General features: G+C 49.6%; 1 protein-coding gene across 14 annotated transcripts; it reads right to left on the bottom strand.

The window, feature by feature from the left end:
• Window positions 1–449: 449 nt before the first annotated feature.
• Window positions 450–26,225, bottom strand: ABCD4 (ATP binding cassette subfamily D member 4). 14 transcript variants are annotated; one of them, XM_082451683.1, is made up of 20 exons: window positions 26,041–26,171; window positions 23,523–23,626; window positions 23,195–23,313; window positions 22,909–23,036; window positions 21,583–21,722; window positions 20,349–20,465; window positions 19,866–19,991; window positions 19,171–19,221; window positions 17,187–17,281; window positions 16,837–16,958; window positions 16,637–16,728; window positions 16,333–16,422; window positions 14,564–14,772; window positions 14,335–14,426; window positions 13,845–13,881; window positions 13,407–13,456; window positions 12,909–12,961; window positions 12,515–12,591; window positions 11,751–11,866; window positions 11,376–11,587 (listed from the first exon to the last, which is right to left on the bottom strand). In XM_082451683.1, exons 3-20 carry the CDS (start codon window positions 23,226–23,228, stop codon window positions 11,519–11,521), a joined length of 1,698 nt encoding a protein of 565 aa, XP_082307809.1. In that variant the 5' UTR covers window positions 23,229–23,313; window positions 23,523–23,626; window positions 26,041–26,171; the 3' UTR covers window positions 11,376–11,518. The 14 variants fall into 14 exon arrangements, with proteins under 14 accessions (XP_082307803.1, XP_082307804.1, XP_082307805.1 ...); XM_082451677.1 differs by lacking the exons at window positions 11,376–11,587; window positions 23,523–23,626 and adding an exon at window positions 450–3,641 and having other exon boundaries at window positions 26,041–26,202; XM_082451678.1 differs by lacking the exons at window positions 11,376–11,587; window positions 23,523–23,626 and adding an exon at window positions 4,772–5,102 and having other exon boundaries at window positions 26,041–26,202.
• Window positions 26,226–27,598: the final 1,373 nt, after the last annotated feature.

Raw genomic sequence — 27,598 nt, 5'->3', positions numbered from 1 at the left:
TGCGGCATGTGGGATCTTCCCGGACAGGGCTCGAACCCGTGTCCCCTGCACTGGCAGGAGGATTCTTAACCACTGCGCCACCAGGGAAGCCCTTGTCAATCTTTTAACTTGATTAATTGGCCTAACTGTTGTCCCAAGCAATTGCTGGTCAAGTATCTCAGTGTAATTTTCTTCCAGCTTTATATATATGAGATATATATATATATATATATATATATATATATATATATATAGTGTTGTATCAAACCTTTGTTTTAATCCTATTAACATCTGTTTTCTTTATCCCATTTCCTTTTTTTTTTTTTTTTTTTTTGGCCACGCTGAGAGGCATGTGGGATATTAGTTCCCCAACCAGGGATCAAACCCACACCCCCTGCAGTGGAAGTGTGAAGTCTTAACCATTGGACCACCAGGCAAGTCCCCTATTTATCTCATTTTTTAAAAAAATATTTATTTATTTTTATTTATTTATTTTCTTGGCTGCATCAGGTCTGAGTTGTGGCACGTGGGATCTTTGTTGTGGTGCTCGGGTTTCTCTCTGGTTGTGGCACACAAACTCAGTAGTTGTGGCACGAGGGCTTAGGTGCCCTGCAGCATGTGGAATCTTAGTTCCCTGACCAGGGATTGAACGTGCGTCCCCTGCATTGGAAGGCGGATTCTTTACCACTGGACCACCAGGGAAGTCCCTCTCATTTTTTAATAACCATCTAAAGATTTCTGTCCTGTCAGGATGAGTCCTTTTAAAATTTCCATCCTGTTGGGACTTCCCTGGTGGCACAGTGGTTAAGAATCCGCCTGCCAATGCAGGGCACACGGGTTCGGTCCCTGGTCTAGGAAGATCCCACATGCCATGGAGCAACTAAGTCCGTGTGCCACTACTACTGAAGCCCACGCAGCTAGAGCCCTGCTCCACAACAAGAGAAGCCACCGCAATGAGAAGCCCGTGCACCGCAATGAAGAGTAGCCCTCGCTTGACGCAACTAGAGAAAGCCCATGTGCAGCAACGAAGACCCAATGCAGCCAAAAATAAATAAATAAAAATAAAATAAAATTTCCATCCTGTTGGGAAAAAGTCTCTTGACTTTCCCCTCAGCTTTTCTTTTTTTTTCCTGTTGATCAACCTAATTAACATTAATTAACCTAATATTTTTATTAGCTTCTGTAAGACCCACTGAGGGGACGCTAAGACACAAATAAGGTTTCCCAAACTGGTTTTTGTTTGTTTGTTTGTTTGTTTTAAACTAAGAGAGTTTTTAGGTTAGCTGTTTTTTATATATATATATATATATATATATTTTTTTTTTAATCCATCTTCTAATTTGTTTTTTCATAGGTACCAATAAAACAGCTGTTTATAATGAGTACTCTCTAAAAATTTACCAGTTTAGAAGTTTTTCCAGTTTAAAGGATCCATTGTCTGCCCGTTGACGAGTAGTATCTTAGTAGGTACTCAAATCAATAAGATGCAAGAGGTGTCCCCACAAGAGAGTGCAAAGGATGCAGCCTTCGCAAGATCTAGGAAGTTTACTCCCCAAAATAGTCTAAGAAAGTAAAGACCTTTGTTGTACAGGACACAATGAAGGTTAAGATGACAACAGCCCCTGAGAGTTGGTACAGTCAGACAAAAGACTGCTCAAAATCCCAGTCTATTTGACTGGCTGCCAAGTGTACACCTTATGTGTACCTTCCACATGGGAGAGACAAAGCTCTCAAAATACAGGGGGGAAAAATGCCTAAGAAGATCAGGTAGAATACTTACATCTCAGAAGCACAGGGAGAGACATGCAAGTTTCCCCTAGAAGGGCTTTTGTTCCTTTAAGGTCAGAGTTCTGAAAAGATGTTTTATCAAGCCTTTTCTAGCTGTGCACACAAACAAACAAAAAAGAAAGGTCAAAAGAACCCCAGTTTGGCCATTTTTAAGGTGAAAATTCCTTTAATTCCAATTAATAGGCAAGAAATTTATTCTGTGCGTACATAATAAAGTCTTCCCAGTGTCTTTCAACTGAGGATAACCAGGTGCCTTTTCTTTTAAAAAAAAAATTTATTTATTTATTTATGGCTGTGTTGGGTCTTCGTTTCTGTGCGACGGCTTTCTCTAGTTGCGGCAAGTGGGGGCCACTCTTCATCGCGGTGTGCGGGCCTCTCACTATCGCGGCCTCTCTTGTTGCGGAGCACAGGCTCCAGACGCGCAGGCTCAGTAGTTGTGGCTCACGGGCCTAGTTGCTCCGTGGCATGTGGGATCTTCCCAGACCAGGGCTTGAACCCGTGTCCCCTGCATTGGCAGGCAGATCCTCAACCACTGCGCCACCAGGGAAGCCCCAGGTACCTTTTCTTGAAATTAAGTTTCAAGGAAAACCTACTTCCCCAGTGAGGAGTTTAACACCACTGAATAAAACTTAGGATCATCAGTCAATAATGGGAGATCCAAGACCCAGGAGAGACTCACCCAAATTTGTCTGGACTCTCTGAGGAGGCAGACTGGCTCGAGAGGTCTCTGCTGGTGCTAAAGCTCTGGTTTGTCGTAGAGTTCAGGCAAAGAACAGAAGTTGAAACCAAGCAGGAACCTGTGGGGTCCTCCTGGGTACAAAAGCCTATCTGTGTCCCCTGTTTCTTGTTTTTAGGAAAAAAGGCTTCAGCCTCCTAGACCTTCGCTGAGTACAAAAGGCAGATTCAAACAGTTTCTAATTAGGGAAGTAAGGGAATGTAGAAACAGAGGAGGAGCAATCAAGAAACAATAGTGCAGAGAACTTCCCTTTGGTCCAGTGGCTAAGACTCCATGCTCCCAATGCAGTGGGCCTGGGTTCAATCCCTGGTCAGGGAACTGGATCCCACATGCTGCAACTAAGATCCCGCATACCACAACTAAAGAAAAAAACCCCACATGCCACAAGGAAGATCCCGCATGCTGCAACTAAGGTCCAGTGCAGCTAAATAAATAAATATTAAAAATAAATTAATTAATTAAAAAAAAAAGAAACAATAGTGTAGCAATTAAAGCAGGATCCTGGGTCCTCCTCAAGGGATACATATAACAATATCTTTGAGTTCTTCTACAGGAACTAAGGCCTCCACCCAGGTGGAGGATGGTAACTTCAGGCTGAGCACAAGATTCCTGGAACGTTGCCCTGTTACCTCATCACAAACCAATCAGAAGAAAGTAACACACACCCTGCAGCACTCACCCCAAATTTTGCCTATAAAAACTTTTCCCTGATAATTCTAGTTATTACTTTAAAATGTATATCTCAGAAATAACTAAATTTCAAAAAAAAAAGAAAAAAAAAGAAAAACTTTTCCCTGAAAGCCATCAAGTAGTTTGGGGTTTTGAGCACGAGCTACCTGTTCTCCTTGCTTGACCCTGCAATAAACCTTTCTCTGCTCCAAACTCCGTGATGTTTTCATGTGTTTGGCCTCATTGTGTGTTGGACACATTAACTTGGATTTGGCAACAAAGTCTGCTCTGGATCCCTTTGCTGGTCGCCCAAACTGGCAACTGAAAAGAAAAAGCACAACTTAATAGTTGAGAGAAATGTTTTATTTGGGAACTTTACTGAGGACTATAGACCAGGAGACAGCCTCTCAGATAGCTGTGGAACTCTTCAAAAGAAGTAAGGGAAGAGCCAGGATATAAAAGTGTTTTGCTTAAAAGAAAAAAGAAAAACAAATGTAGTCAAACGTCAAGATTACTTCTAATCACAAAAAACAGACATCTCAGGTTAATGATTTTAGTGACTTTCTATGTATGGGAAGATGCAAGAGCCTGGGCTCATTGAAATTATTCCTTTGATATACATCTTAACTATCGAAGGCCAGTATCTTGTTTTGCTCCATCCTGAATTTCTCTCAGGGTGCATGGTCGGGGGCAGCTGCAGTGGTGAATAGCTTGATGGCAGGTAATATTTGTTGTTTACTGAAATGGCAGACACCATTCTTTGTCCACGTGATCATTCCAATAATGTCCTTTATAAGTGGTGGATCCAATCCAGAACCACACATTTATTTTTTTTATTTGGCTGCATTGGGTCTTAGTTGCGGCACGTGGGATCTTTTCATTGCAGTGTGTGGGCTCCAGAGCACGCGGGCTCAGTAGTTGTGGCACGAGGGCTTAGTTGCCCTGTGGCATGTGGGATCTTAGTTCCCCAACCAGGAATCAAACTGTCCCTTGCATTGGAAGGCAGATTCTTAACGACTGGACCACCAGGGAAGTCCCCAGAACCACACATTGGATTTAGTTGCTAAATCTCTGTAGTGTCTTCAATTGGGAAAAGCCCTCAGTCTTTCCTGGCCTTCCTTGACCTTGATATTTTTGAAGATTTCAGGATAGTTTCTTTATAGAATGTCCTTAATTTGAGTTTTTCTGGCATTTCCTCATGATTAGGTTGTATAACCTGAATCTAATCATAAGGAAATATCAGACATAGACTCACCACAGCCCCATCCCAGCTCTGCTTGTACCCCTGCCCCCTTCACCTGCAAGGATGGGGTGGGGGTCCCAGAACAGGAGGTGTGGTGGGCAACCTGCTTATGAGTCTGCCTTGAACCTTAGTTGTGCATGCTCAGCGGCACATGGGACTAGGGCAGGCTGCTCCCCTGCCCTTCAGGTACCCAGTGTCATTGGGAAGATGTGACCACATGCGGTGTACAGAGAGTAAGGCAGCACCTCAGCACACAAGCTACAGGTTGAGGTGCCATGAGTGCCCTGGGAGTGTTACCCGAAAACTGGGTTCGCCTCTCAGTAGGTGTCGGATCAAAACACACAACCAAGCCAAAGCACAGGAGAAGGAAGGGTTTATTACTTGCAGCAAGTAAGAACACCAGGGAATCTTTCCCAAAGCAGTGTCTCCTAAAACAGCAAATTGGGGAAATTTCAAGCTAAGGGTACATGCATATTCATGAAAAGGCTTGGGTGGTCAACAGAGTCCGAGCTTTAGTTGAAGTCAGGAGGGTCAGAAAAGGTCAACATCATTCCTTAGGTTCCAGTTGATCTGGTGGTTGAGCACTTCAGGCTAATCTTTACTACTGAAACAGAACTGGGAGTCTTTACAACTGATACGTTATCTTTGCTATTGTTACTTTTCTTGCCTGATAACAGTCATTTGTTTCTGCATTAAAAAAAAATTTTTTTTATTGAAGTATAGTTGATTTACAATGTTGTGTTAGTTTCAGGTGTACAGCAAAGTGATTCAGTTTCATATCTATCCATCTCTATCTCTATCTATCATCTATCTATCTATCTCTTCCTTTTCAGATGCTTTTCCATTGTAGGTTATTAAATGTTTCTGCATTCTTTTGTTTCCTTAAGATTATTAATTACTGAGACCTGCTCAAGGGCAGGCACAGTGATCAGGCTTAGATCACAAGATGGCTTAGGCCAAAAATGGCTTCTCATGTCAAAAAAGCCATGCCCGGTTCTTTCTCCAGGGACCCCCTACCCTATCTGGTTACAGGAAGACAGGGGCAAGAGGACAGACTCCACGTGTTTTCTCACCCGTTAGATATCTATGGAGCCCCTACTATGTGCCAGCTCTGTGTATTGAACAGAGCAGACACAACCCCTCCCTGCCCTCATGGAGTTAAAATTCCAGTGGGCGGGGGCCAGGGAAGACAGACAGCGAAGTATGTCAGGCTTTCCTGAAGAAGGGGAGAGTTGGTCAATCATTTATTGAGAGCACTCTATGACCAAGGCTCTTTGCTAGCTCACTGCTTGGTGACAAGGCCTGCTATTGCCAGGATGGCCAGAGCGGGGCTGGGGATGGGATGGGGCAGGTCTTTGGAAGGGCAGGGCCAGGTGTAGGAACCTAGCTCCCTGAAAAGTGCCGTAGTAGGCAGTGTGGAAGGAAAGGCCAGGGCTCTGACTCTGCTGCCTGCCCTCCTACCTGAGTGCCATCCCCTCCATCTTAGGCACCTGGCTGGAGAGTACTCAGAGGATTCCTGTCAGCCTCCAGACTTGCCCTGCATGAAGCAGCTTGTGGCCTTTGTGTATCATCTCAACTCGGCCAACTCGGACCTGGAGTGCTATGCCCAACTTGTCCAGAGCCAGCTCCAGTGCCAGCTGTAACACCAGATCCACAGCTAGAGATGGCTCTGGCACCAGATCCAGCTGTAGACATATAGCCAGAGCCAACTCTTGAGCTAGAACAAGCTCCAGTACCAGCTCTAGAGCTAGAGTCAGCTCCAATGTCAGCTCCAAAGCTAGAGCCTGCACCAGCTCCAGGACAAGCGTCGGCCCTAGCACCAGTCCTAGTTCTAGCTCCAGAGCTAAAAACAGCTGTGGCACCTACTCCAACACCAGCTCTAGAGCTAGAGCCAGTGCCAGCTCCAGAGCAAGAGCTAGATGCGTTATCAGCTCTAGCACCTGCCGCCAACTGAGAGCCATATTGAGTGTCAGCTCCAGAGCTAGAGCATCTCCTGCATCAGAGCCAGAGCCAGAACCAGCTCTAGCACTAGAGCCAGATCCAGAGCTAGAGCCAGTACCAGCACTAGCTCTAGCACAAGGTCCAGAGACAGAGCCAATGATAGAGCCGTTGGCATGTCCAGAGCCAGTGCCAGCTCCAGCCCCAGCTCTAATACCAAAGCCAGAGCTAGGGCCAGCTATAGGGCCAGAGCTAGTTCAGAGGTACAGCCAATTCCTGGACCAGCTCTCACACCAGTTGCAGGGCCACATCCAGCTGTAGCTCCAGCTCCAGCACCAGTGCCAATTACAGATGTAGAGCCAGTGCTAGCAGCCAGCTCTAACACCAGAGCCAAAGCTAGAACCAGCTCTAAGGTTTCCATTAGCTAGTTGAGCATATTTAAGACAGTTGATTTAAAGCCTTTGTTTAGAAAGTCCAACGTTTGAGCATCCTCAGGGATGATTTCTGTCCATTTTTCCCCCTTTGAATGGACCACAGTACTGTTTCTTTGTATGATTTTTTTGTTGTTGTTGAAACTGAACATTTGAATATTATAATATGGTAACTCTGGAAATCAGTTTCTCTCCCTTTCCCAGAGTTTACTGTTTTTGATTATTGAAAACTGCAGTCATCTGTTCGTTTGATAACTTTCCCAAACTATTTTTGTAAAGACTGTCATCCTTGTCATGTGTGTTCATTTGAAGTCTCTGTTCAACTAGTATTTTCACAGAGATTTCCTTGAATACCAGGAGCTAAAAACAAACAAACACCCCATCTCTTCCAGTCTTTACAGACTGGCTCTTTTCCGGCCACTCCCTTAGCACTTAGCCAGTCAGTTTAAAACTCTGCCTTAGGCTTATTTCCTGCTTGAACCAAGCCCAGTGACCTGCCAGAGGTGAAAGCTTAGGGTCTTCTCAGGTCTTTTCCAAACATGCATACTGTCCTAGCCATGCATGTGGCTTTCTAAATTCCATAGTACACAGGGTCACTTTAGAATACCCCAATTTCCCAAAGAGACTCCCCAGTATTTTGGACTTTAATGTAGGGCACAGCTAATTTGCATTTTTAAGGTCCCTCAGGCTGCTTTGTGGAGGATGTGGGGTGTTGGGAGAAGCAGCAGGGAGACCAGGGATGAGGCTGCCACAGTTGTCCGGGTGGACTTGGTGGTGGCCTCGGGGGAGGGCAGAGGTGGACTTCAGATATATTTTGGAAGCAGAACCCATGGGATGTAGTGATGGATTGGATATGGGGAAGGAGGTCTGGAGGGTCTCAGGTCTCTAGCCTGAGCTCAGGGTGGACAGTGGAAGTGTCATTCCCTGAGATGGGCAAGATCAATGCAGCAGGTGGGGGCGGGTCAGAGGCTGAGGAATTCTGTTTTGAACTTGAGATTCCTAAGCAAGTCATTTCAGGTCCTGGAGCTCAGACTCTTCAACTGGGGTAAAAAGGAAAGAAAAGGAAGCATCTTCCTCGCAGGGTTCTTAAGAGAATGTGGCAGGAGCTGGGCTTCCCTTAAGCATGCAAGCTCTGCACAAATCTCTCCGCCAGTTCAAGACTGAGACTTGCCTTTGTTTCCCCCTTCACCCCCTTGTGTGGGCTGGCAGTTCTGGGCCTGGGGTCAGGGTCTGATAGCCTGTTAGGTAAAAGTCTCTGCCCTGTCTTTGGACTTTCCCAGGGAAACCTTCCCCAGAGGCATCTGACCCTCAGAACCCTTAACTACTTACAGATGGGCAAATCCACTGGCCAGTTGTCCAGCCTCACCCTGCCAGAGGCTTGAGGACAGTGTTCCCCAGCACATGTCCCCTGCCTGATGCCTGTCCACACTTTACCCTACTTCCTGGGAGGACAGTCTCCGCAGATCCCCAGTCCAGGCCTCCCTTTCAGCTGGCCTGTTCTCCAGGCACCAGTTCTCCTGACAACTCCGTGTCTCCAGGGGTTCCTTCCTGGCCCAGGGTTTAGCCCAGGGCCACCCATCATTCTGACACCTAGATAGGATGTCAGAAGGAAATAGCACCGACAAGACAATGTTTCTGGAAAGGCAGTCTTTACAGAGGGCAGCTGGCATTGCTCTTCTCTGGCTTCCTGGGAGACTGTCCTGGATGCAGAACACAGAGCACAGCTCCCTGTGGGCTGTGGCAGAACAGAGACTAGTTTGTTATGCTCCACCCCAAAATGACTGGGGTGGTACACAAGTTGATACAGTAGGTAAGCGGACACTTGATGGAGATAACAAAAGGTTGTTTTTCTGCCCTGCCCCACGGCTCCAGGACTCCTCAGAAGGGTGAGGAGAGGGATATAAGGATAACATTTCCATGTATCATCCACGTGGGCCTGTGTAGATTCCTGGGCGGCATTTGCCTGGCTTATTTTAAAACATTTAAAATAAACATTTTGGTCCTTGTCATACACTGAGGACACATAACCTGACTTCTCCTCATGCAGGTTTGTATCAATTTATCTAAAACTCTCAAGCAGCCACCATCTCTGAGATGAATGATGGATAATGGTACAGTCTGCCTCTAAGAACGGCTTTCTCTTGGCAGGGTTTCTGCAAGGGAGGACGCTGAGTATTTGAGTATTAAGAACAGAAACAGCACCGGGAACATGTTTGAGGCAGAGGAAATAGCAAGTGCAAAGACTCTGAGTCAGGAACAAACTCGGTCTCTATAATAATCTGCTAGCAGCAGCACTTGTGAAAAAGGCTTAGGAGTTGAAGGAGCTCGTGAGGATGAAGCAAGTCAGTGAGGCAATGCTATCACCAAAAAGGCTGAGGGGAGCTTCATCTATATTGATGAAAGTACAGAAATTAAACCAGAGAGGGAGTCTTTCCACACCTGAACCCCACAATTTAAAACATGCCCAAGGGATGGGAGTCAGGGGGATCCTGAGGGAGATACGTTTCCCCTTGGCCTAAGGAAGAGCTTTCTTCAGAGGGGTCTGAGGATGGATGGCCCCCAATGCTAGAGGTGTCTGAACAGAGGCCAGAAGAGCACTTGGCAGGATATAGTTGGGAGATTCAAGTATGGGAAGGCTCCTGAAGCAGATGCCGACCTTGACGGTCCCTTTCAGCCCCATGAGAAGGGCTGCCAAGGGCCTTCCCGATGCTGGCATCCTGTAGGTCCCTAAGGAGGCTTCACCGGAGACTGGACACACCATCAGACCTGGTCAGGTGCCCACCCCAGAGTTCTCTCAGCTCAGCACCTGGATGCACTGCTTTAGCACCCGTATGGGGCAGAGCTGAGAATAGGCTTGAGGCCTCCATGCCAGCCATGCCATGGAGGGAGGGGGTTAGACATGTTACCCAGGGCAACATCTCCCCAAGTCTGGAGCTCCACCCTGCATCTGGGATCATTTTCAGTGGTATCAACAGGCATTAAATAACCAGGTCTTAGAGAGAGAGAGAAAATCACTTCCTTTGCAGTTCCCATTCCATTTCCCCAAATCTATTAAGATTATCAGTTGGGTGCTAGTATGTCTAACTCCTCTGTAACATCCCTAACCTCCCTTTGTACAGAGAGCAAGCCTCAGGTGTAGTCTTTGCAGGTGCAGTACAGAGCTGCCATTTCATAACACTATTTGTATTAACTTTTACAGTTACTTTCTATTTATATCAAGTGTAAACTTTCCTTTAAAAATGCATTTAGGGGGCTTCCCTGGTGGCGCAGTGGTTAAGAATCTGCCTGCCAATGCAGGGGACATGGGCTCGAGCCCTGGTCTGGGAAGATCCCACATGCGACAGAGCAACTAAACCCGTGAGCCACAACTACTGAAGCCCGCGTACCTAGAGCCTGTGCTCCACAACAAGAGAAGCCACCGCAATGAGAAGTCCGTGCACCGCAATGAAGAGTAGCCCCCGCTCACCACAACTAGAGAAAGCCCGTGCACGGCAACGAAGACCCAACGCAGCCTAAAATAAGTAAATAAATAAATTTATATTAAAAAATAATTCATTTAAGAAATGAATTAACTTAAAAATATTACGGGATTTATTTTCATCTGGGTTAAGAAAAGCAGAAGGGCCCTCGAGGTTAGTGGCTGAGGGACAACTGGCAATGGGGAAGTGGGAGATGCCAGTGAAGTGAAGAACCAACGGGCAGAAGGTTCCAGCACAGTCGAGAGTGCTGCTCTCACCCCCCAGGCTCTCAAAGACAAGCCTAGAGAGTCAATTAAAAAGATTATCTTAGGGACTTCCTTGGCAGTCCAGTGGTTAAGACTCCATGCTTTCACTGCAGGGGGCACAGGTTTGATCCCTGGTTGGGGAACTAAGATCCCATATCCTGCATGGATCCTGGATCCTGCATCCCGCATGGCACGGCCAAAAAAAAAAAAAAAAAAAAAAAGATGGGCTTCCCTGGTGGCGCAGTGGTTGAGATCTGCCTGCCAATGCAGGGGACACGGGTTCACGCCCTGGTCTGGGAAGATCCCACATGCCGCGGAGCAACTAGGTCCATGAGCCACAACTACTGAGCCTGCGCATCTGGAGCCTGTGCTCCGCAACAAGAGAGACCGCGATAGTGAGAGGCCCGCCCACCGCGATGAAGAGTGGCCCCCGCTTGCCGCAACTAGAGAAAGCCCTAGCACAGAAACGAAGACCCAACATAGCAATCAATCAATCAATAAAAAAAAAAAAAAAAGATCATCTTATGATGAAGAAGAAAGAAAAAAGGGGAAAGCTGCAAGTTTAAAAACATGTTTATCTTTTCTTTTAAAAAAAGTTATAAAATTTAAATAGTTGATTAAAGTTAAAAATCTACTGTTGCAAAACCGATGTATTCTAACAGATTTCTGGATCTCTTGACTCCAAGTCCAATACACTCTCCATTTTGACCCTTCATTTCTTATAGATCCCACACTGTCAGGTTTTCTTTAGAAAACACGATCCGAGGTTACACGTAAGTAATCAGCACTTCAAGTGCACGAAGCTCTGGCTGCGGCAGCAGGAGGCACCCTGGCAGGGTGAGGGTCCTGTGCGGGGCCACACGCGGGCCGAGCCCACTGCTGCTGGTGTTCCCCACACCGGACCTGTGAGGCAAGCCTGGAGCTCCTTCCCCGCCCCATCAGCCCTCCTGGTCTCTCCTGGGGACTCGACCTCCTGGGCTCGGCTCTCCTGCCGGTGGTCAGCCTTGGCTTCATTCCACTTTGATTCTGGTCAGCTCCCACCTTCCTTCTCCACAGAGTTTCAGAACCAAGGAGTGAAACTACAAGAGACCACCACCATGCGGAGATCAGGCTGCCCTGGCTGTGATAGATCCCCTGCCCTCCCTGCCATCACCACGCTCCATTTTGAGGGGCCTCTGGCCCCGGCCAGGCCCAGCCTTGGCATTCTTTCCCCTCCTCAGGCCATCCTGCGGGCACAGGTACCTTCTCAAGGCTGCGCCGATGGCCCACGCTGATGAATGTCATGCCCAGCTGCTGGCCAATGCGGTAGAGCTCGCTCTCCACCTCCTCGGTCAGGGCACTGGTGGCTTCATCAAGCACTGAGGACAGAATCCAGTGGGAAGAGATGGAGTCCTGCCCCAGACCCACCTCTGCTGCTCCTCCAACCCACACGCACCTTCGCTGGGATCTGGTGGGAGGCTGAAAGCTGTTCTGGCTTACAGGGGCCCTGCCTTAGGGAGAGCAGGGGCCAGAGGAGCGGAGAGCTAGGCTCCATCCGGGAAGCCTTCTGCCAGCTGCAGGACAAAATCCCTCAGCTTCCTATCCTATCCCTAATCCACCTGCCACTGCCTAGGACCACTCATTCCAGGGAATCCTAGTTCCCCCAAGGATGTCAGTCCTTAGAAAAGTTCACACCTCCGCCAGGCACAGCAGAGGGATGCCCATTCACTGATGGCAGAGCCTGACGACCATAACATCAGAAGCCATCTCAAGGCTGGCTCCAGCAGCTGCACTGGCACAAAGGTTAAGAATTGGCAGTTTAACATATACCTGAGGATGCCAAGCACTGCTGCCTCATGGGCAGAGCCCTGCCATCCTCTCCTGCAGGGACAGAGATGCCTGTCCAGGCACAGGTGTGCTCTCCTACCCATACCAATGCCTCTCCAGGTGCACACGAACACACGCTGCTATACCTGTGAGCGCACACGTTACCTGGCCAGCATGTGTACCTACAGGGCGAACCTCACCTGCGTACTTCGGCTGCAGGTAGAAGAGCCGGGCAAAGGAGAGCCTCTGCATCTCTCCTGGGGACAGAACATCATACCTGAGAAAGGGGAACGAGAGAGGCCCACTGGAGGAGGGAGGCTATAGCTTGGCTTTTGCACAGAACGGTCTGGGCAGGAAGAGTCACCACAGACAGGCTGCCCCAGGACGGACGGACGTCACCCCCCTTTCCACCACAGCCCCACTGCCTACACAAGGCGAGGCCAAAATTCTGCACCACGGACATGAACCAGGTCCCCAGCAGCCCAGCAAACCCCTAGAATTTGGGGTCAGAAGTCACTTCATCCCTTGCCCAGGCCTCTGGGACCCACTGTCTTTGGGGGAGCTGGCTCTGGAGCACCCCAACCTCCTTCTTACCAGTTCCAATCGACCTGCTGGTCCAGACCCTCTGTCCTTGCCACCAAGCTGGACTGTAACACACCCAGAGGGAACGATGTCCATGAAAGGGCCCATCCCTGCTTCCTGCCATCCTGAGGACCTCCTCAGTCCCACCGCACACACCCGAGACAGAGCAACCCCTGGTCGCGTACCACGGTGGGGCTGGGGGAGCAGTCTGCCCCAGGCAGAGAGGAGCAGTCTGTCAGCCACACTGTTTAGACTTGCTGGAACGTGGTGACCAGAAAAAGCAGGCTGATGTAGTCTTATTATTGTTTTAAAATTTGCTAGAGAGTGGACGCTGCCTGTTGCCACTACCTGGCCAACAGCTCCCACTGCCGATCTATACGCCCATCGCCCTGCCCCAGGCTCAGACTTCCAGTCCTGGGACAGGGACGGTAGGGCCAGCTCTGCTGGGCCAGCATCTGCGGTCAGTGCCACCGGGTGGGCTTGGACCTCAGGGTCCCTGCCCTCACTCACCAGGCCTGCCAACTCCAGGAACCTCATGATCCTCTCATCATCAGCAGCACCTGCAAAACACAGACGCCTTCTTCAAGAAGTCAGCTCCTCTGGGTAGCCAGAGTAGATGGGGCACATCATGGCCGGGGGCCCCAGAATGTGGGCCAAGGCTCTGAAGCGACAGGTTACAGCACCTAATAAACAAGGGAAGGACCCAGTGAAGGAAGTAATCCCTTCCTTTCCTCCAGTGGTGTCTCTCCTCCGGAGGGGGAGACGGAACAAGATGAGGTCAGGGTATAGACCCCAGAACAGTAAACAGTCAAAGGAGGAGGTGGAGGAGACCCCACCTGAAACCAGCAGCCTGGCTGGGGCCTCTCCCAAAAGGTACAGGTGAGGCCACAGTCAGGCAGAGAAGAGACGGTGGGATGGGAGGATGTGTCCTGAAGAGGCTCAGCTCACCTGAGTCTGGGTAGATCTCCTTCAAGGGATATATCACCTGATAAAAGAAAAACCACATGGGCCTAGGGCAAGGGCCCAGGAGAGGTGGGGCTGCACACAGCTACCCTCCCTCAGAAACAGCCCCAGGAACTGCCAGAGGCCAGGCTCCTCTCCACCTGAGGAGAGCAAGGAGCGTATGGGCTGAGGGTCCGGTGGAAGAGGTGGGGCTGGCAGACAGCAGGGCAGGGCCCCCAGAATCCAAGCCGGTGTTCAACAAACACATGTGATATTTGGCTTACGGCCTCCACAGGTTAACCTGCCCCCAGAAGTTGCTCTGAGTACATGGTCTAATCCATAGAAGTGAATAAAAAGTCCTTAGAGCCAGGGAGTTCCTGGGCATGGTTCATTTTATACCCAACCTGCTGTCCCATAGCTCTCCAGGGCTGAGACCTATCACACCACCAGGGTCCAGGTTGGGGGGAAGGGGTGGGAAGAGTGGGCCCCGGCTAACCTGCTCCCGAAGGGTCCCATCAGTGAAGAATGGCTTTTGTGGCAGGAAGAGCACCCCGTGGGGTCCAAAGTCCGTCAGCATCTGCACTGAGCCTACAGAAAACACCATTTTAAGATCTCCCAGAAAGGTAATTGCCCCTCACTCTACTTTCCCAACAAGAGGCTTGATTCTTACACACATACCCCCCACAGGCCAAGGCTGGCTCAGAGCAGGGAAGGCTGGTTCTCACCCCGTGTGCTCGCCCAGAGGCCACCCAGAACCCGGAGCAAGGAGGTCTTGCCGGTGCCCGTGTTGCCTGTGATAAGCAAACTCTGTCCCTCAGAGATCTTCAGGGTCAGATCCTTGATTAAGGGTTTGTTAGAGGAGGGGGCGGAGATGCAGACCCGCTCAAGGAGAAAAGCTGTATCTGTTCGCTCTGTTGCTGGCCATCCCGGGGCCCTAGGGTGCAAGAAGGGAAGAGATGTTGGGAAGGTAAGCGGTGTCAGTATTGCTGGGGGCAAGGGGGTAGTTCTTTCTCCTTGGGGGCATCACCTCTGAACTGGAGGGTTGCCATGGGCTGAATTGTGGCCTCAAAAATCATATGCTGAAGTCCCAATGCCTAGTACCTCAGAAGGTAACTGCATTTGGAGACAGGGTCTTTAAAGAGATGATTACATTAAAATGAGGCCTTTAGGGTAGGGCCCCAATCCAGTATGACTGGTGTCCTTTTAAGAAGAGGGAGAGACACCAGGGGTGCACAAGCATAGAGAAAAGGCCATGTAAGGACACTGAGAAAGTGGCCATCTGAAAGCCAAGGAGCAAGGCCTCAGGAGAAATCAACCCTGCTGACACCTTGATCTTGGACTTCTAACCCGTAGAACTATGAGAAAATAAACTTCTGTTCTTTAAGCTACCCAGTTTATGGTACTCTGTCACGGCAGCCCTAGCAAACTGATAAGAGATGGATTGGGCACCTGCTCTGCGGCAGGCTGAGCAAAGTCCTGCCCATGGCTGATCTTAATCAGTCCTATCAGCCATGAACCACAGCTATTATCTCCATTGGGCAGATGAGGAAGCTGAGTCAGGTGGCTGAGTAACCTGCTCAGGGGCACAGAGCTGCATCTGTCCAATTCTAATGTTGGTGGCATTACATGCATTTTCATGGCATCACCGTGTGACTGATGGTAAGAATGGGAGCGGAAATACTAACACAGTTTTGGAGTTTCTGGCTCTCCACGGATGCCCATCTCCCCCACAGAAGAGCATCTCCAGTTCCCTACAGTCCCTGCACCACCAGCACCCCTCCCCCACCTCTGGGCTCAGAGCTGCATGAAGCTGTAATTCTGAACAGAGGCAACAGTTAAGGCATTAGCTCCTAAGAAGACAGTTGAGTGCAGACCCTGAAATTCAGCCTGTTTCCATTTTTGAAAGCTTACTCTGTGGCCTCCGTCCAAGCACTTTCTATGACTTATGATATCTAATCCCCACAACAACCCTAAGACGAAGGTTCCATTAACGTCTTCTTTATAGAGACGAAGAAACTGAGACACAGACAGTTAAGTAGTTTGCTCAAGAAAAGTGAGGACATGAACAAATCCTTGATGCACAGAAAGGTCAGAAACATCACGGAGCCTGCAAAGATACCGGAACAAAGACACCTCTGGGTCTGAGTGGTGACAAAGAATAGACATGCCCCAAGGAAGGGGACTCTCAGCAGGGCTCAGTGAGAGGAGGAGGGAATAAAGGAAGAGGACGGATACAATTCAGATTTTTGTTGTGTTAACTCAGGCCCAGGCAGATTGTACTTTGTTTCCATCAGCTGGGGGATGGTGTAAATAAACACAGATGCCAGAACAGCAACATTGATGGTGAACATTTACAACGTGCCTGGCATAAGACAGAGCTTTCCTCATTTGCCCCGCCTAACTCTGCTGCCCGGCTGGGAACGGGCTGGGCGTCAGGGCGGTTCCAGCGCCTGCATTCTCCACCACCGAGCTGCACCGCCAGCCCAGCGCTCACCTGGCCAAGTCCCACTCGCTCTCGTCCAGGATCTCCCCATCCTGCGACTTCAGGGTCATGTCCAGCAGGGTCTCCTGAAGTTCCCCGATCCTGGGCGAGAAGTGAAAACCTGAGGAGGGTCTGGGCGCCCCGGTGAAGGCGTTACTCCTTTTTCTCTCTCATGCCCACTAGTATATGGTGAGCTTTTCTGCTCCTTTTTTCACTCTCCTACTTCTCCCTGAGGTACACGCTTTGCTCAGGACCCGGAGGGGCCAGACGCAGCCTCACCTGTGGGCGTGCCTAGAGGGGCCGGACGCAGCCTCACCTGTGTGTGTAGCCTGCCACATCGGAGAGCGTGGTGGAGAGATCGATGAGCCGGGTGAAGCAGCTGATGAGGTACATGCATACAAAGGCGTTCTGGACAGGACAGAGGGCAGTGAGCGCGGGCCTTGACTCCAAGGCCCTGGGTGCTGGGCCAAAGGGCAGGGGGGATGGCATGAGGGGGTCCCCAGAAGGGATTCTCACCTTGCTGACCAGGGTGCTGAGCTCTGTGGGGCTCAGGTCTCCGTAGACACCGCTGAAAATGGGGATTGAGATCACGACGTAACTCAGGATGCTGCCCAGATAGTCAAACATGTTGACGCCGACTGCGGAAGACAGAAAGACCCAGGGTGAGAGACCTGGGAAGCAATCCTGCGCTCCAAGGGGAACGGGGAGCCAAGCAGGGTCAAGCTATTCCGGGGATCCTCACTCTCCTGAGGTCACTCATGGCAAAGGCAAGCTGATCAGCGCAGAGAGGGAGGAGGGAGTTGTGGGGAGGGAAGGAGACTACCCCCCCACCATGCTTCCTGCCTCCCGGGGCTCCCTGCACCTACTGTACAGCCAGAGCTCCTTGGACATCAGCTCCCTCTGGGTCTGAAGGAGTCTCTGCAGCCTGCGGTCTGTCCTCATGTGCTCCACATGCCCAGCTCTGATGAGAAAGGCCGGGATGTCCACGGCGCCTGGAGAGCCTGAGCCCGCCTCCTCACACTCCCCTTTAGGGACCAAGCCCACCCAAGCGATCTTCCCCTCAGACCCTTTCGGCCACTAGCAGCCAGCCATTGCTTCATTCATTCAACATGGTATTGTCTGCGGAAAGACCATGAACTCTAGACTGGGCAGACCGGATTCAAATCCTGGCTCTGGCCAGTTACTAGCTGGGTAACACTGACAGGTTATTAAGCCTCTGAGTCTCAGTTTGCTCATCTGTAAAATAGAGCTTATAATACCTACGTAATAGGCTAGAGTGAGAATTTCTGAATTTAAAGAGCCAAGCACGGGCTTCCCTGGTGGCACAGTGGTTGGGAGTCTGCCTGCTAGTGCAGGGGACGCGGGTTCGAGCCCTGGTCTGGGAAGATCCCACATGCCGCGGAGCGACTGGGCCCATGAGCCACAACTACTGAGCCTGCGCGTCTGGAGCCTGTGCTCCGCAACAAGGGAGGCCGCGATGGTGAGAGGCCCGCGCACCTCGATGAAGAGTGGCCTCCGCTTGCCGCGGCTGGGGGAAGCCCTTGCACAGAAACGAAGACCCAACACAGCCAAATAAATAAATAAATAAATAATAATTAAAAAAAATAAAATAAAAAAAATAAAGAGCCAAGCACATGAGGGGCTCCCAATAAAAAAGAGCTGCTATTATTAAGCAAATATACATGCAGCAGTCACTAGGCGGCAGGCTTGGTGTTAGTTAGCCAGCGAAACAGTTTTGGACAAAAGAGCCCCTGTCCTCGAGGAGTTCCCAGTTCAGGGGGGCAGGCAGACGCGCTGCATTCTTCACCTGGAACATGGAAAGTGTTACGTAAGCCGTGTGTCTTCAGGGCTATGGAAGCAAATAGGCGTGACCCCTAAGGGAGTCTGGAAAAGCGCCCAGGAGGAGGTGACTTGGAGCTGCAAGGATGGGCAGAAATTCTCCAGGCAGAAAGGTTGGGGAAGGACAGAGGAAACGTTTCAGATTTTGCATGAAGAAAGACAGAGAGGCTGCAGGATAACACATTCGGAGCTCCAAGAATCAACCTGCTTTTCCCAGGGCCCAAAACTTCATGAGCAGTGACTGCAGAATCCAAAAAAAACCTAGCGCAGGCCCAGCCCTACCTGGCCCCCACGACCAGCCCCACTCATAGATCCCTGGTACCCTTGGTGCCCCCAAGTGGTGGCAGCTACAAACTACAGCAGAGACGGACAGAAGAGCAAAGTCCCAGGGCTATTAGATCCAGGTGATCCAAGGAGTAACTTCTACTCCTTAAACACAAACCTCTGGGCCCTTACTGTCAATCCAAATACTGAATCCAGAGTCCTCATAGGAGGCAGAGTGCAGGGACCTACCCTGGCCCCGGGGGAAGGAACGGGATTTCACAATGCTGCTGTCAGGAGACCAGTTTGCTCCACTAGGACAGTGTCTGTGGGGAGCAGGTCTTCTGACCTGAGAGGCTCCGTTCCCTCCCATGCTACAGAGACAAAGGATCAGCCTTGGACGTCAGGCACTGGCAGAAAGCCATTTTACAGACAGAAAAGCAGAGGCAGAGGCAATGCCTTACAGTCATCAGTAAGATTTCATCATTGAAGCATTCACTCATTTCATTCTTAGAACAAATTTAGGCCCCACGCTAGGTCACGAAAAGGAAGAACCAGTTTCAGAAGCAAATCCATGGACCTAAGGATGAGGCAGACGAGGACGGTAAGAGATAAGGGGAGAGGGTCACAGCCAAGTGTGAGGACGCCTGGCCCCTGGCCTTGGTGATGGTGGGAGGGTTACTTCCTTCTCCACCATCTCCACTATCAGCTCTGACAAGGCAGAAGGGGAACTATCCCCACTAGACTCACCTGAAAAAAGCAGCAGCCTCAGCATTCACCCGGATCTGCATGTGCTTGAACCTGGGAAGACCAAAGGCAAATGTGTGCTGACAGTGGGCAGGACTGGCCTGTCTCCTTTCAGAGTCCTGGATCAAGAAGACCTCCAGGCAAAGAGGAGCCTGGCTCCACTCCAAGACTGTGGCTGCCTCAGCCCAACCTTTCCCTGGACTGTCACAGGGTGGGAAATTCCAGGCCTGGGAGGGATGGCAGGAGACCTGCAGACAGGGCAGCCACTTGCCTCTCTTCAAAGAGGACAGGTGCATGCCTGCCACAGCTCCTCTTCTTCCCAGGGCCGGGTCTGAAGGAGGAGGCCAAGAAGCACAGAGCAGGGGCTGGACCCATCGGCTGACCAGAATAAGGGAGGTTGGAACAGAAGCATGTGAGGAGGCCAAGGGATGATGATGATGATGATGATGATGATGGCCAACCAGTCACCGTTCTCAGTGCTTCTCAGGTATTATCTCATTAATCCTCCTTACAACTCTGTCAGTACCATCCCCATTGTAGAGATGGGAAAACTGAAGTTTAGAGAGGTTCAAGACTCCGCCCGAGACCATATGGCTAGTGGCTGGCCTAACTGGGGTTTACACTTAGGCAGCCTTTCTCCAGATCCCATTCCTTAACCACTACGCCTGGCCCAGAAACCTCAAGCAAGGGAGACACACCTGAAATCCCCCTCCAGCTTCTCCTGCTGCACCAGCTTTGCCACAATGGGACCCATCAACATTTTGTTCACCACGGTTCCCAGAATGAAATACCCAAAGATGCTCACAGGCCCGAGCCAGCCGGTGCTGAAAGGCAGAGAGAGGGAGGGTGTGGGGAGCGACATATCCCCACAGGCCTCTGCTCTGACTCCTGCCCCCTTTTGGGCAGCCCCTGTCCCATCTCAGAGCCCTGTGGGGCTTCTGCTCCTGTGCGGGGGCATCTGGTGCCTTGACACTGACACACCACAGGGCCACAGGGAGGGCAGGGGCCCAAGCATGCAAGACAGGAAGACTTCCTGGGGTGCAGGTGGGAGGGAGGGGAGACCAGCCTCTCGTGGACCCTGACCAGGGAGAGCTGACTCCCACCCAATGTGTGAGTGAGGGACTCTGGGGAATCACCAGGCAGGGGAGGAGGAAGGGCTCCGGCAGGAAGAGAGCCTTCACCTCTGGAAGCACTGATAGGTGTAGTAGACGAGGGTGAAGGGAGAGATGATCAGCTTGCTGGCCATGCTGCTGAGCTGCCGGCAGAACCGCTCCACGTCCTGGCTGATGCGCTGGTCCCTGGAGCCAATGACACGGAGTGACTAGGCCCGGGGAGCTGGGCTGGAGGGTTGAGAGAGCTAAGACAGTTCCAGGTTACCTCTTACTCTGACCTTGCCTTTCAGTGCTCTCAGCAATGACCCCGTGGGAAGATGGACCCAGACAAGGTCTGGTTTCCTAGAGGCAACGAGACCCTAAGGACTTTCGAACAGGGTTCTGAAGAGTTGCTTCCTATGGTGCCTCAGTCTACCCCTCAGAAAAAATGGCAACTGAAAGGTCCAGCACACAAGGGTCCTGAGCCAGCTCTGAGCAGAGCCAATGAAAAACCCGAGGGTAGAGGATCTGAGTTATCGGATGATCAGGAAAGCTACCTCATTTACCTCACTCCTCCCGACCTCTCTCTCACGAGCCTGAGCCTGCCCCCATGTGAGCTGTCTGGCTGTGGAAGTGCTGTACAGGTTGAGCCATAGAGAAGAGGCCTAGAAGAGAAGCTTAAGAAGCAGCAGCAGCCTCCCAAGAGTCTTTGCTGCAAAGCTCCACTTGAGCTGAGGAGAGGTTCCCTCAAGCAACAAAGTGCTTGGGACGGTGCGGAGCGGGGAGGGAATGAGGGTGAAGAGAGACCCCATATGTCCCATCCCACCACCAAGGCCACAACGACTCCTACTCCCAGTGAGACGTGAGCTTTGGCAAGTCACTTGCATTCTCTGGGCTTCAGTTTCCTCACCTGTAAGGGAACCTGGGGCTTAGTGAACCTAAGAGAAGTGATAGAATGGTGACTGGAATCCCAGACTGAGTCCTAGACAGCAGTAGTTTTTTACTGCTGAAAACTGGAGCGCTGCTTTTCTAGCTTTTTCTAGCAAGGACAGTGTCTTCAGAGGGTGCCTTATTTGGAAGCCCAGGATATGAAGTGGACAAAAGGGAGCTGCTCTTGGCCTCTTCCTTTTAGCTCCCTGTCCTGAGCCCTGCAGCCTCTCCGGGGTCCTCTGCAGGGCACCCTTCCCCCTCGGCTCTGGGCAGCAACATTTGCAGATAACTGTGGATGACCTCACGGGGTCTGCCGCAGGGGCTCTCCAGGGCTGTGTCAGCCCAGGTGGACGAACCACGCAGAGGGTGGCAAGGACTGAGAGGGGGCGCCTACGGGTTATCGATGTCATCCCGCAGCACGTTGAGGGTGTAGTACACGCGGCCCCGGAAGTAGAGGCGGTGGAGGTGCTCGGTGAGGCCCTTCCTCCAGCTCACATACAGCAGGTTGCAGGTGAACTGGTCAAAGCTCTTCAGCTGTGCAGCGGGGGAGACAAGGGGAAGGGAGAGATGCAAGTCTCTTTCTAACAAGTCTCAGCTCCAAGCTCAGGCTGGCGGAAAGCCTCTGCTGACCAGTCCCAGCCCACTCGGCTGTCCACTCAGCACTTGAGCCTATTAGAGCGTCAAGTCATGGGATTCATCCCTTCCTCATTCACTCATGTGTTTATTGACTGCACCAAATATTGAAGGGCTTACCAAAGGCAAGGCCTTCTAGCCTCCTCTACAGTGTATTGTCTTACATCTCCAGAGCACATGAGCTTCTGGAGATTGGGAACAATATCTTCTATTCCACTTATGTTCTTACTTTTCTGTCCCCCAAAACTTGGAACAGGGTCTGAATACATAGGTGCTTACTGACCGAAGACCCATCAAAAGTGCCAAAGTGTGATGAGAAGTGGCTTCCCCAAGAAAACAGGTAGTGCAGCCTGACAGAGAGCATTAGGCTTGAGTCCTAAAAGAGCCCTGACTCTCATCATTCCGTCTATGGAGCCCCTGTATGCTAAGCACGAGGGAAGCAGCAATGAGCTCACAGGCTAGTGAGGACACAGACGATCACAAGGGTGCAAGGGTTGTTAGAGCAGAGCTGAACTCAAAGGATCAGTAGTCGAAGGGGCAGAGTTTGGTGGAGGAAACATGAAGGAAAAGTTGAGGAGGACTTGAAGGAGGTGACAGCGGAGGAATCGTGAAAAGTGAGCAGGTGTTAAGCAAGTGAACAAGGGGTGGGGGAAGGAGGCCATTTTACAAGAAAGCAGCAGGTGCAAAGGCTGGGAGATGTGACAAGTGCCAGGCTCAGGCACAGCCTCAGCCCTGCCAGAGGACAGCAGTAGCTCTGGCTGCTGAGCCCAGTTTTCAAGTGCTCTGAGCTCCCTGAAGCAAGAGTTCTGGGAATGGAAGGGACAAGGATCATTTCCACCAAATGCTAGATTAAACCAGAATCCTGTGGCCAAGCCCTAGGGGCTTAAAACACTCTGGGAATTGGTCCCATGTGGGCCAACAGCAAGATCAATGCCCTGCCTAGAGTTTTGACCCCAGGTTCCCAGAAGAGGGAGGGAACACACACCCACAGCTTGGTTCCTGCTTCCTGGTGGCTAAGTCCCACTGGGCACTGGAGAGGGATCACACTAGGCTGGAGAGGAAGAGAGACACAGGGAGAAGACCTTACCATGGAGTTGAGGACGATCAGCACAACAGCCAGGAACGTCAGGGTCTTAAACCCATTTAAATCTTTGTTTCCTAGGACCCCAAAGTACTGACTGGGAATCAAGCCAACCCGGTAGATCACCAGTTGCTCTGAGGGGAAGGAGAGGAGTCAGGAATCAGTGATGAGGGGTGAGAAAAGACAGAGGGAGGCTTCCTCTTGAGCCCTTGCCTCATCAACACCCCACGGAAGGAAAAGGGCCTCAAACCAGGGCTGCCCTCCCCCCACCGGCCTGGGCTCATTCACTCACCCAGTAGGGCCACACACAAAAGGGTCAGGAACATCAAGGCATTCTGTGATGACCAAGAGGGAAACAAAACCTTCTGTATCTGCAGGAACCGCTGGAAAAATTGCAGATCTAACCTGGGCCTGAAGAAGAGAAGCAGGAGAAGCAGAGAGAGTCCTAAAAGGACAACAGAGCCTTAGAGAGCAGTTACCAAGCTTATCTACAGCTGTTGGTGGGCAGGGCGCAGGCCATGCAGAAAGAACGGTTTACGAATGCTGACGATGGTAGGGGGGAAACAGACCAGGGGATAAAAAGGAATTTAAATTGATAAATGCTATGAAAGGTTATTTACCAAAAACCTATAGCTAAATTAATAAAGAAACTTTAGCCACATCCTCTTTTTTGGTCACAAACAAGACAAGGAAACCCACTACATCAAGGATTTTAAGATCCTGGCTAAAGCAATAAAGAAAAAAAAGAAATGAGGTAAAAGGAATGAAAGAAGAGATTAAATTGTCATTATTTTCAGATGATGTGATCATTTACACAGGAAGCACAGCAAAGCAATAGACAAAATGTTAGCGGGACTTCCCTGGTGGTCCAGTGGCTAAGACTCCATGCTCCCAATGCTGGGGGCCTCGGTTCGATCCCTGGTCGGGGAACTAGATCCCACAGGCATGCTGCAACTAAAGATCCCGCACGCCGCAACTAAAGGTCCCGCACGCCGCAATAAAGATCCCGCACGCAGCAATGAAGATCCTGCATGCCGCAACTAAGACCCAGCACACCAAAATAAATATTTTTTAAAAAATAGACAAAATGTGAGAAATAAAAGGAGTACAGCAATGTTGCTAGATACAGGGTTAACACACGAGTATCAATAACCAACAATAACCAACTAGCAAATATAAAGAAAATAAGATGTCATTTACAGAAGTAAGAAAAGTACAGAAAAAAATAAAAATAAAATATCCAGGAATTAACTTTAAAAAAGAATGTATAAGACATTTTGGAGGAAAAACCGAAAGCTCTATTACAGGATGTGAAAGAAGACTTAAATAGAAAGACTTCATTTCTAATAGAAGTCTGTAATGCAATGCAATACCAGTCAAAACCAGGAGTTCTTTAAGGAACTGTATATGGAAATATAAAGGTCCATGAATAGGTTAGGAAAACTGTGAGGAACAGGAAAGGAGGAGGAAGAAACCCACCTAAACCATCAGGTTATTAAGACATATCATATTACAGGGTTGGAGTAATAACAAAGTGTGGTATGAATACAGGAACAAAAAGACCATGGAACAGAAAGACCAAAAAGAAAAAATTCACCTATGTTTACGTGGGCACGTAATAGAGATTATATCACAAGAAAGGGCATATTAAACACACATTATATGCCAAACCCATACTACGTGCCCAGTACTGTTCTACACATTTTATGTGTATTAATTCATTTAATAATCACAACCATAAAGATGAGGAACTGAGGGTAAAAAGGTTAAGTAACTTGCCTTGTCACCCACCTGATAATTGGCAGCCTTAGGGTTTGAACACAGGCAGCCTGGCTCTGTGCTCTTAACTATGCTATACAGTTTCTCTAATTTTTTTTTTTTAATTTATTTATTTACTTATTTTTGGCTGTGTTGGGTCTTCGTTTCTGTGCGAGGGCTTTCTCTAGTTGTGGCGAGCGGGGGCCACTCTTCATCGCGGTGCGCGGGCCTCTCACTATCGCGGCCTCTCTTGTTGCGGAGCACAGGCTCCAGACGCGCAGGCTTAGTAGTTGTGGCTCACGGGCCCAGTTGCTCCGTGGCATGTGGGATCTTCCCAGACCAGGGCTCGAACCCGTGTGCCCTGCATTGGCAGGCAGACTCTCAACCACTGCGCCACCAGGGAAGCCCTCTAATTTTTAATTATTAATTAATTTGTCATTAATTGAAGAAGGTAGAGGAAAATTTAGGTCATTACCTCAAACCATGTATAAAAATAAACTTTAAAAACTCCAAATGGATTAAAAATCTAAATGTGAAAAGTAACATTACTTAGTTAATAGAATGTAGAAATATCTTAATGAAAATATAATGGAAGGTATTTCTCAAATAAGACCCCCAAACCACAAACTATAAAGCAGAAAAACTAACAGATTTAACTTAGAATTAAGTATTTTTGTTCAACATAGTGCCACAGATTAAAAGACTTGGAGAAGTTACTTGCAGAGTGGAAAATAACCAAGGTAATAAAATCTAGTCCATATAAGGAATGACTGCATCAGGAAGACAGCAAATCCATAGAAAGTGGGAAAAGGATATAAATAAGGGGAAACCCAAATGCTTAATAGAGGGAAATTAACACAATGGGACACCACCTTACACTAATCAGGTCGATAAACATTAGAAAACCAAACAATACCAAACAATACCAAACATTGGGCGGGGGGATGGGGCGTCGGTGGTTAAGGAGAAACACGAACCTTTAGGCAATGCTGTCGAGAAGTTGGGTTTGACCATTCCAGAGAACAAATTTAGCAGAATTAAGTGACCTAGCATCCTACCCTGGGATGGATACTCCAAAGAAGATCACCCATATCCACAAAGGAGGCAAGTGGTGCTTAAAAACTGGAAGCAATCTAAGTGTCCGTCACTAGGGTAATGTATAAGTAAACTGGGGTCTAACGCACTTAGGTAGCACCATGCAGCACTCAGAAGTGAAAACTAGATTATTATACAATGGATGATCTCAAAAACACCACGTTGAGTAAAAAGTTAAAAAAAAAAAATCACAGTATGTTATGAGGGCGGAAGGTGCTCCTTCCCCACACAGCCCCGAGTAGGACGCCCCGAGGCCCGGTCCTCCTCCCCAGACGCCGTACTCACCGGGCGCCAGCCCGGGGCGCGGGCCCCCGGACCGCCATGACCCGGGATCCGACCGACGCGAGAGCCCGGCAGCCCCCGGGTCCGCTCAGGGTAGAGTCCGAAGAACTCGCGGCCGCCGAAGAGGGGCGGGGGGCGGAGCCCCGGCACCCGGCTACCACAGAGATGGGCGGATAGAGAGGAAGGCGCAGGGAGACGCAGCCGCTCCCGGAAGCGACCGACTTCTCGAAAAGAACCACAGTGCTGAGTCTGTTGACCCGGCGCCTAGAGCGCCCCCTCCTGGATATGGGAAGTTTCCCCTTTGGCAAGAAGTAGCCGAGAATGTGACTGAAGTATTTTAAACTCTGAATATAGATGTTTCATACATTCTCCCAAAGAAGCCAGAGTGATCTTTTAACAACATGTCAGGCTTCCAGTTTCAGTTAGAATAAAATTCAAACGTTTCCATGGCGCAAGTGATCCGGCCCTCTCCCCTTGGTCTTCATTGAACAGGCCACTCTATTTTGGCCTCACGGTCTTTGCCTGGATCAGTCTTCTCCCTAGCCCAGAGCTTTCAATGGCTGGCTCATTCTCATCATTAGTTCAAATGTCAGCTGCTCACCCTACCTAGGCTATGCTGTCCTTGCCCCATCATTCACTGTTCCATTATACTTTTAATTTCTTCATAATATTTATCACTGTCTGAAATCATCTTGTTTCCTTGCTTATTGTTTGTCTTCCTTTATAAGAATAAATTTCATTGAGCAGGGACTCTGTCTTGCTCATTGTTGTATTCCCAGCATCAAACGCTGCTAGTACATAGTAAGTGCTTAATAAATATGTTAAATGTTGAATGAATGAAATGCTTATCAAGTGGCTGATCACAAGCAGCATGATCTCACAGGGCCCTAAATTTGAACCTGGATGTACCTTCCCACCTTCTTTCAATCCTTATTAAGTGTCAACTATATTCCAAACACTCAACAAGATACATGTATCACCTGTCTTCTTGGAGTTGACAGTCTAGCTGGGAAGGCCAACCAGTTGACAGTTTTGGTTGTCTTTATGAAGTGCTATGACAAAGTGCTATACAGCAGGGTTTCTCAACCTTGGCACTATTGACTTTTTGGGCCTGATAATTCTTTCTTTGGCAAGTTGAGAGACTGTCCTGCGTATGGTAGGATGTTGAGCCGTATCCCTGGCATCTACCCACTAGATTCCAGCAGCACTACCCCAGATCCAGTTGTGCCAACCAAAAATGTCTCCAGACATTGCCAAATGTCCCTTGGTGGGCGGGGGTGGGGAGGAGCAAAATCCTAGCCTTGTCCCACCCCCCAGCACTGAAAACCACTGTCGCAGAGCCGTAGAGAGGGCCATCCAACTCAGGATGGGGAAAAGGAGAGAGAAGATAACTGAGTGATTCCCCGACATGGCAAGAGCTTAACTATTCCCAAGTGTGATTTCCTAAGTATGTCTTTGTTACTTTGAAAATCAAACAAATAAACACATCAGGATACAATTTCCGAAAAATTAAATAAGGCAACAAAAGTATCAAAGTGAACAACCTCACCTTGGTAGGGAA

This window comes from Balaenoptera physalus (assembly GCF_965194825.1).
Source record: "Balaenoptera physalus genome assembly, chromosome: 2".
In the NCBI taxonomy this organism is placed as follows: Eukaryota; Metazoa; Chordata; class Mammalia; order Artiodactyla; family Balaenopteridae; genus Balaenoptera; species Balaenoptera physalus.
This window is presented reverse-complemented; position numbering and strand designations above follow the sequence as displayed.

Coding starts and splice junctions, on each gene's coding strand:
- ABCD4 (XM_082451671.1), bottom strand. CDS start 26,078: ATGGCGGTCCGGGGGCCCGCGCCCCGGGCTGGCGCCCG. Junction 23,037..23,194: donor TTTGTGTGTGGCCCTACTGG/GTGAGTGAATGA, acceptor CCTTCCCCTCAG/AGCAACTGGTGATCTACCGG. Junction 20,466..21,582: donor CGGGATGACATCGATAACCC/GTAGGCGCCCCC, acceptor CATTGGCTCCAG/GGACCAGCGCATCAGCCAGG.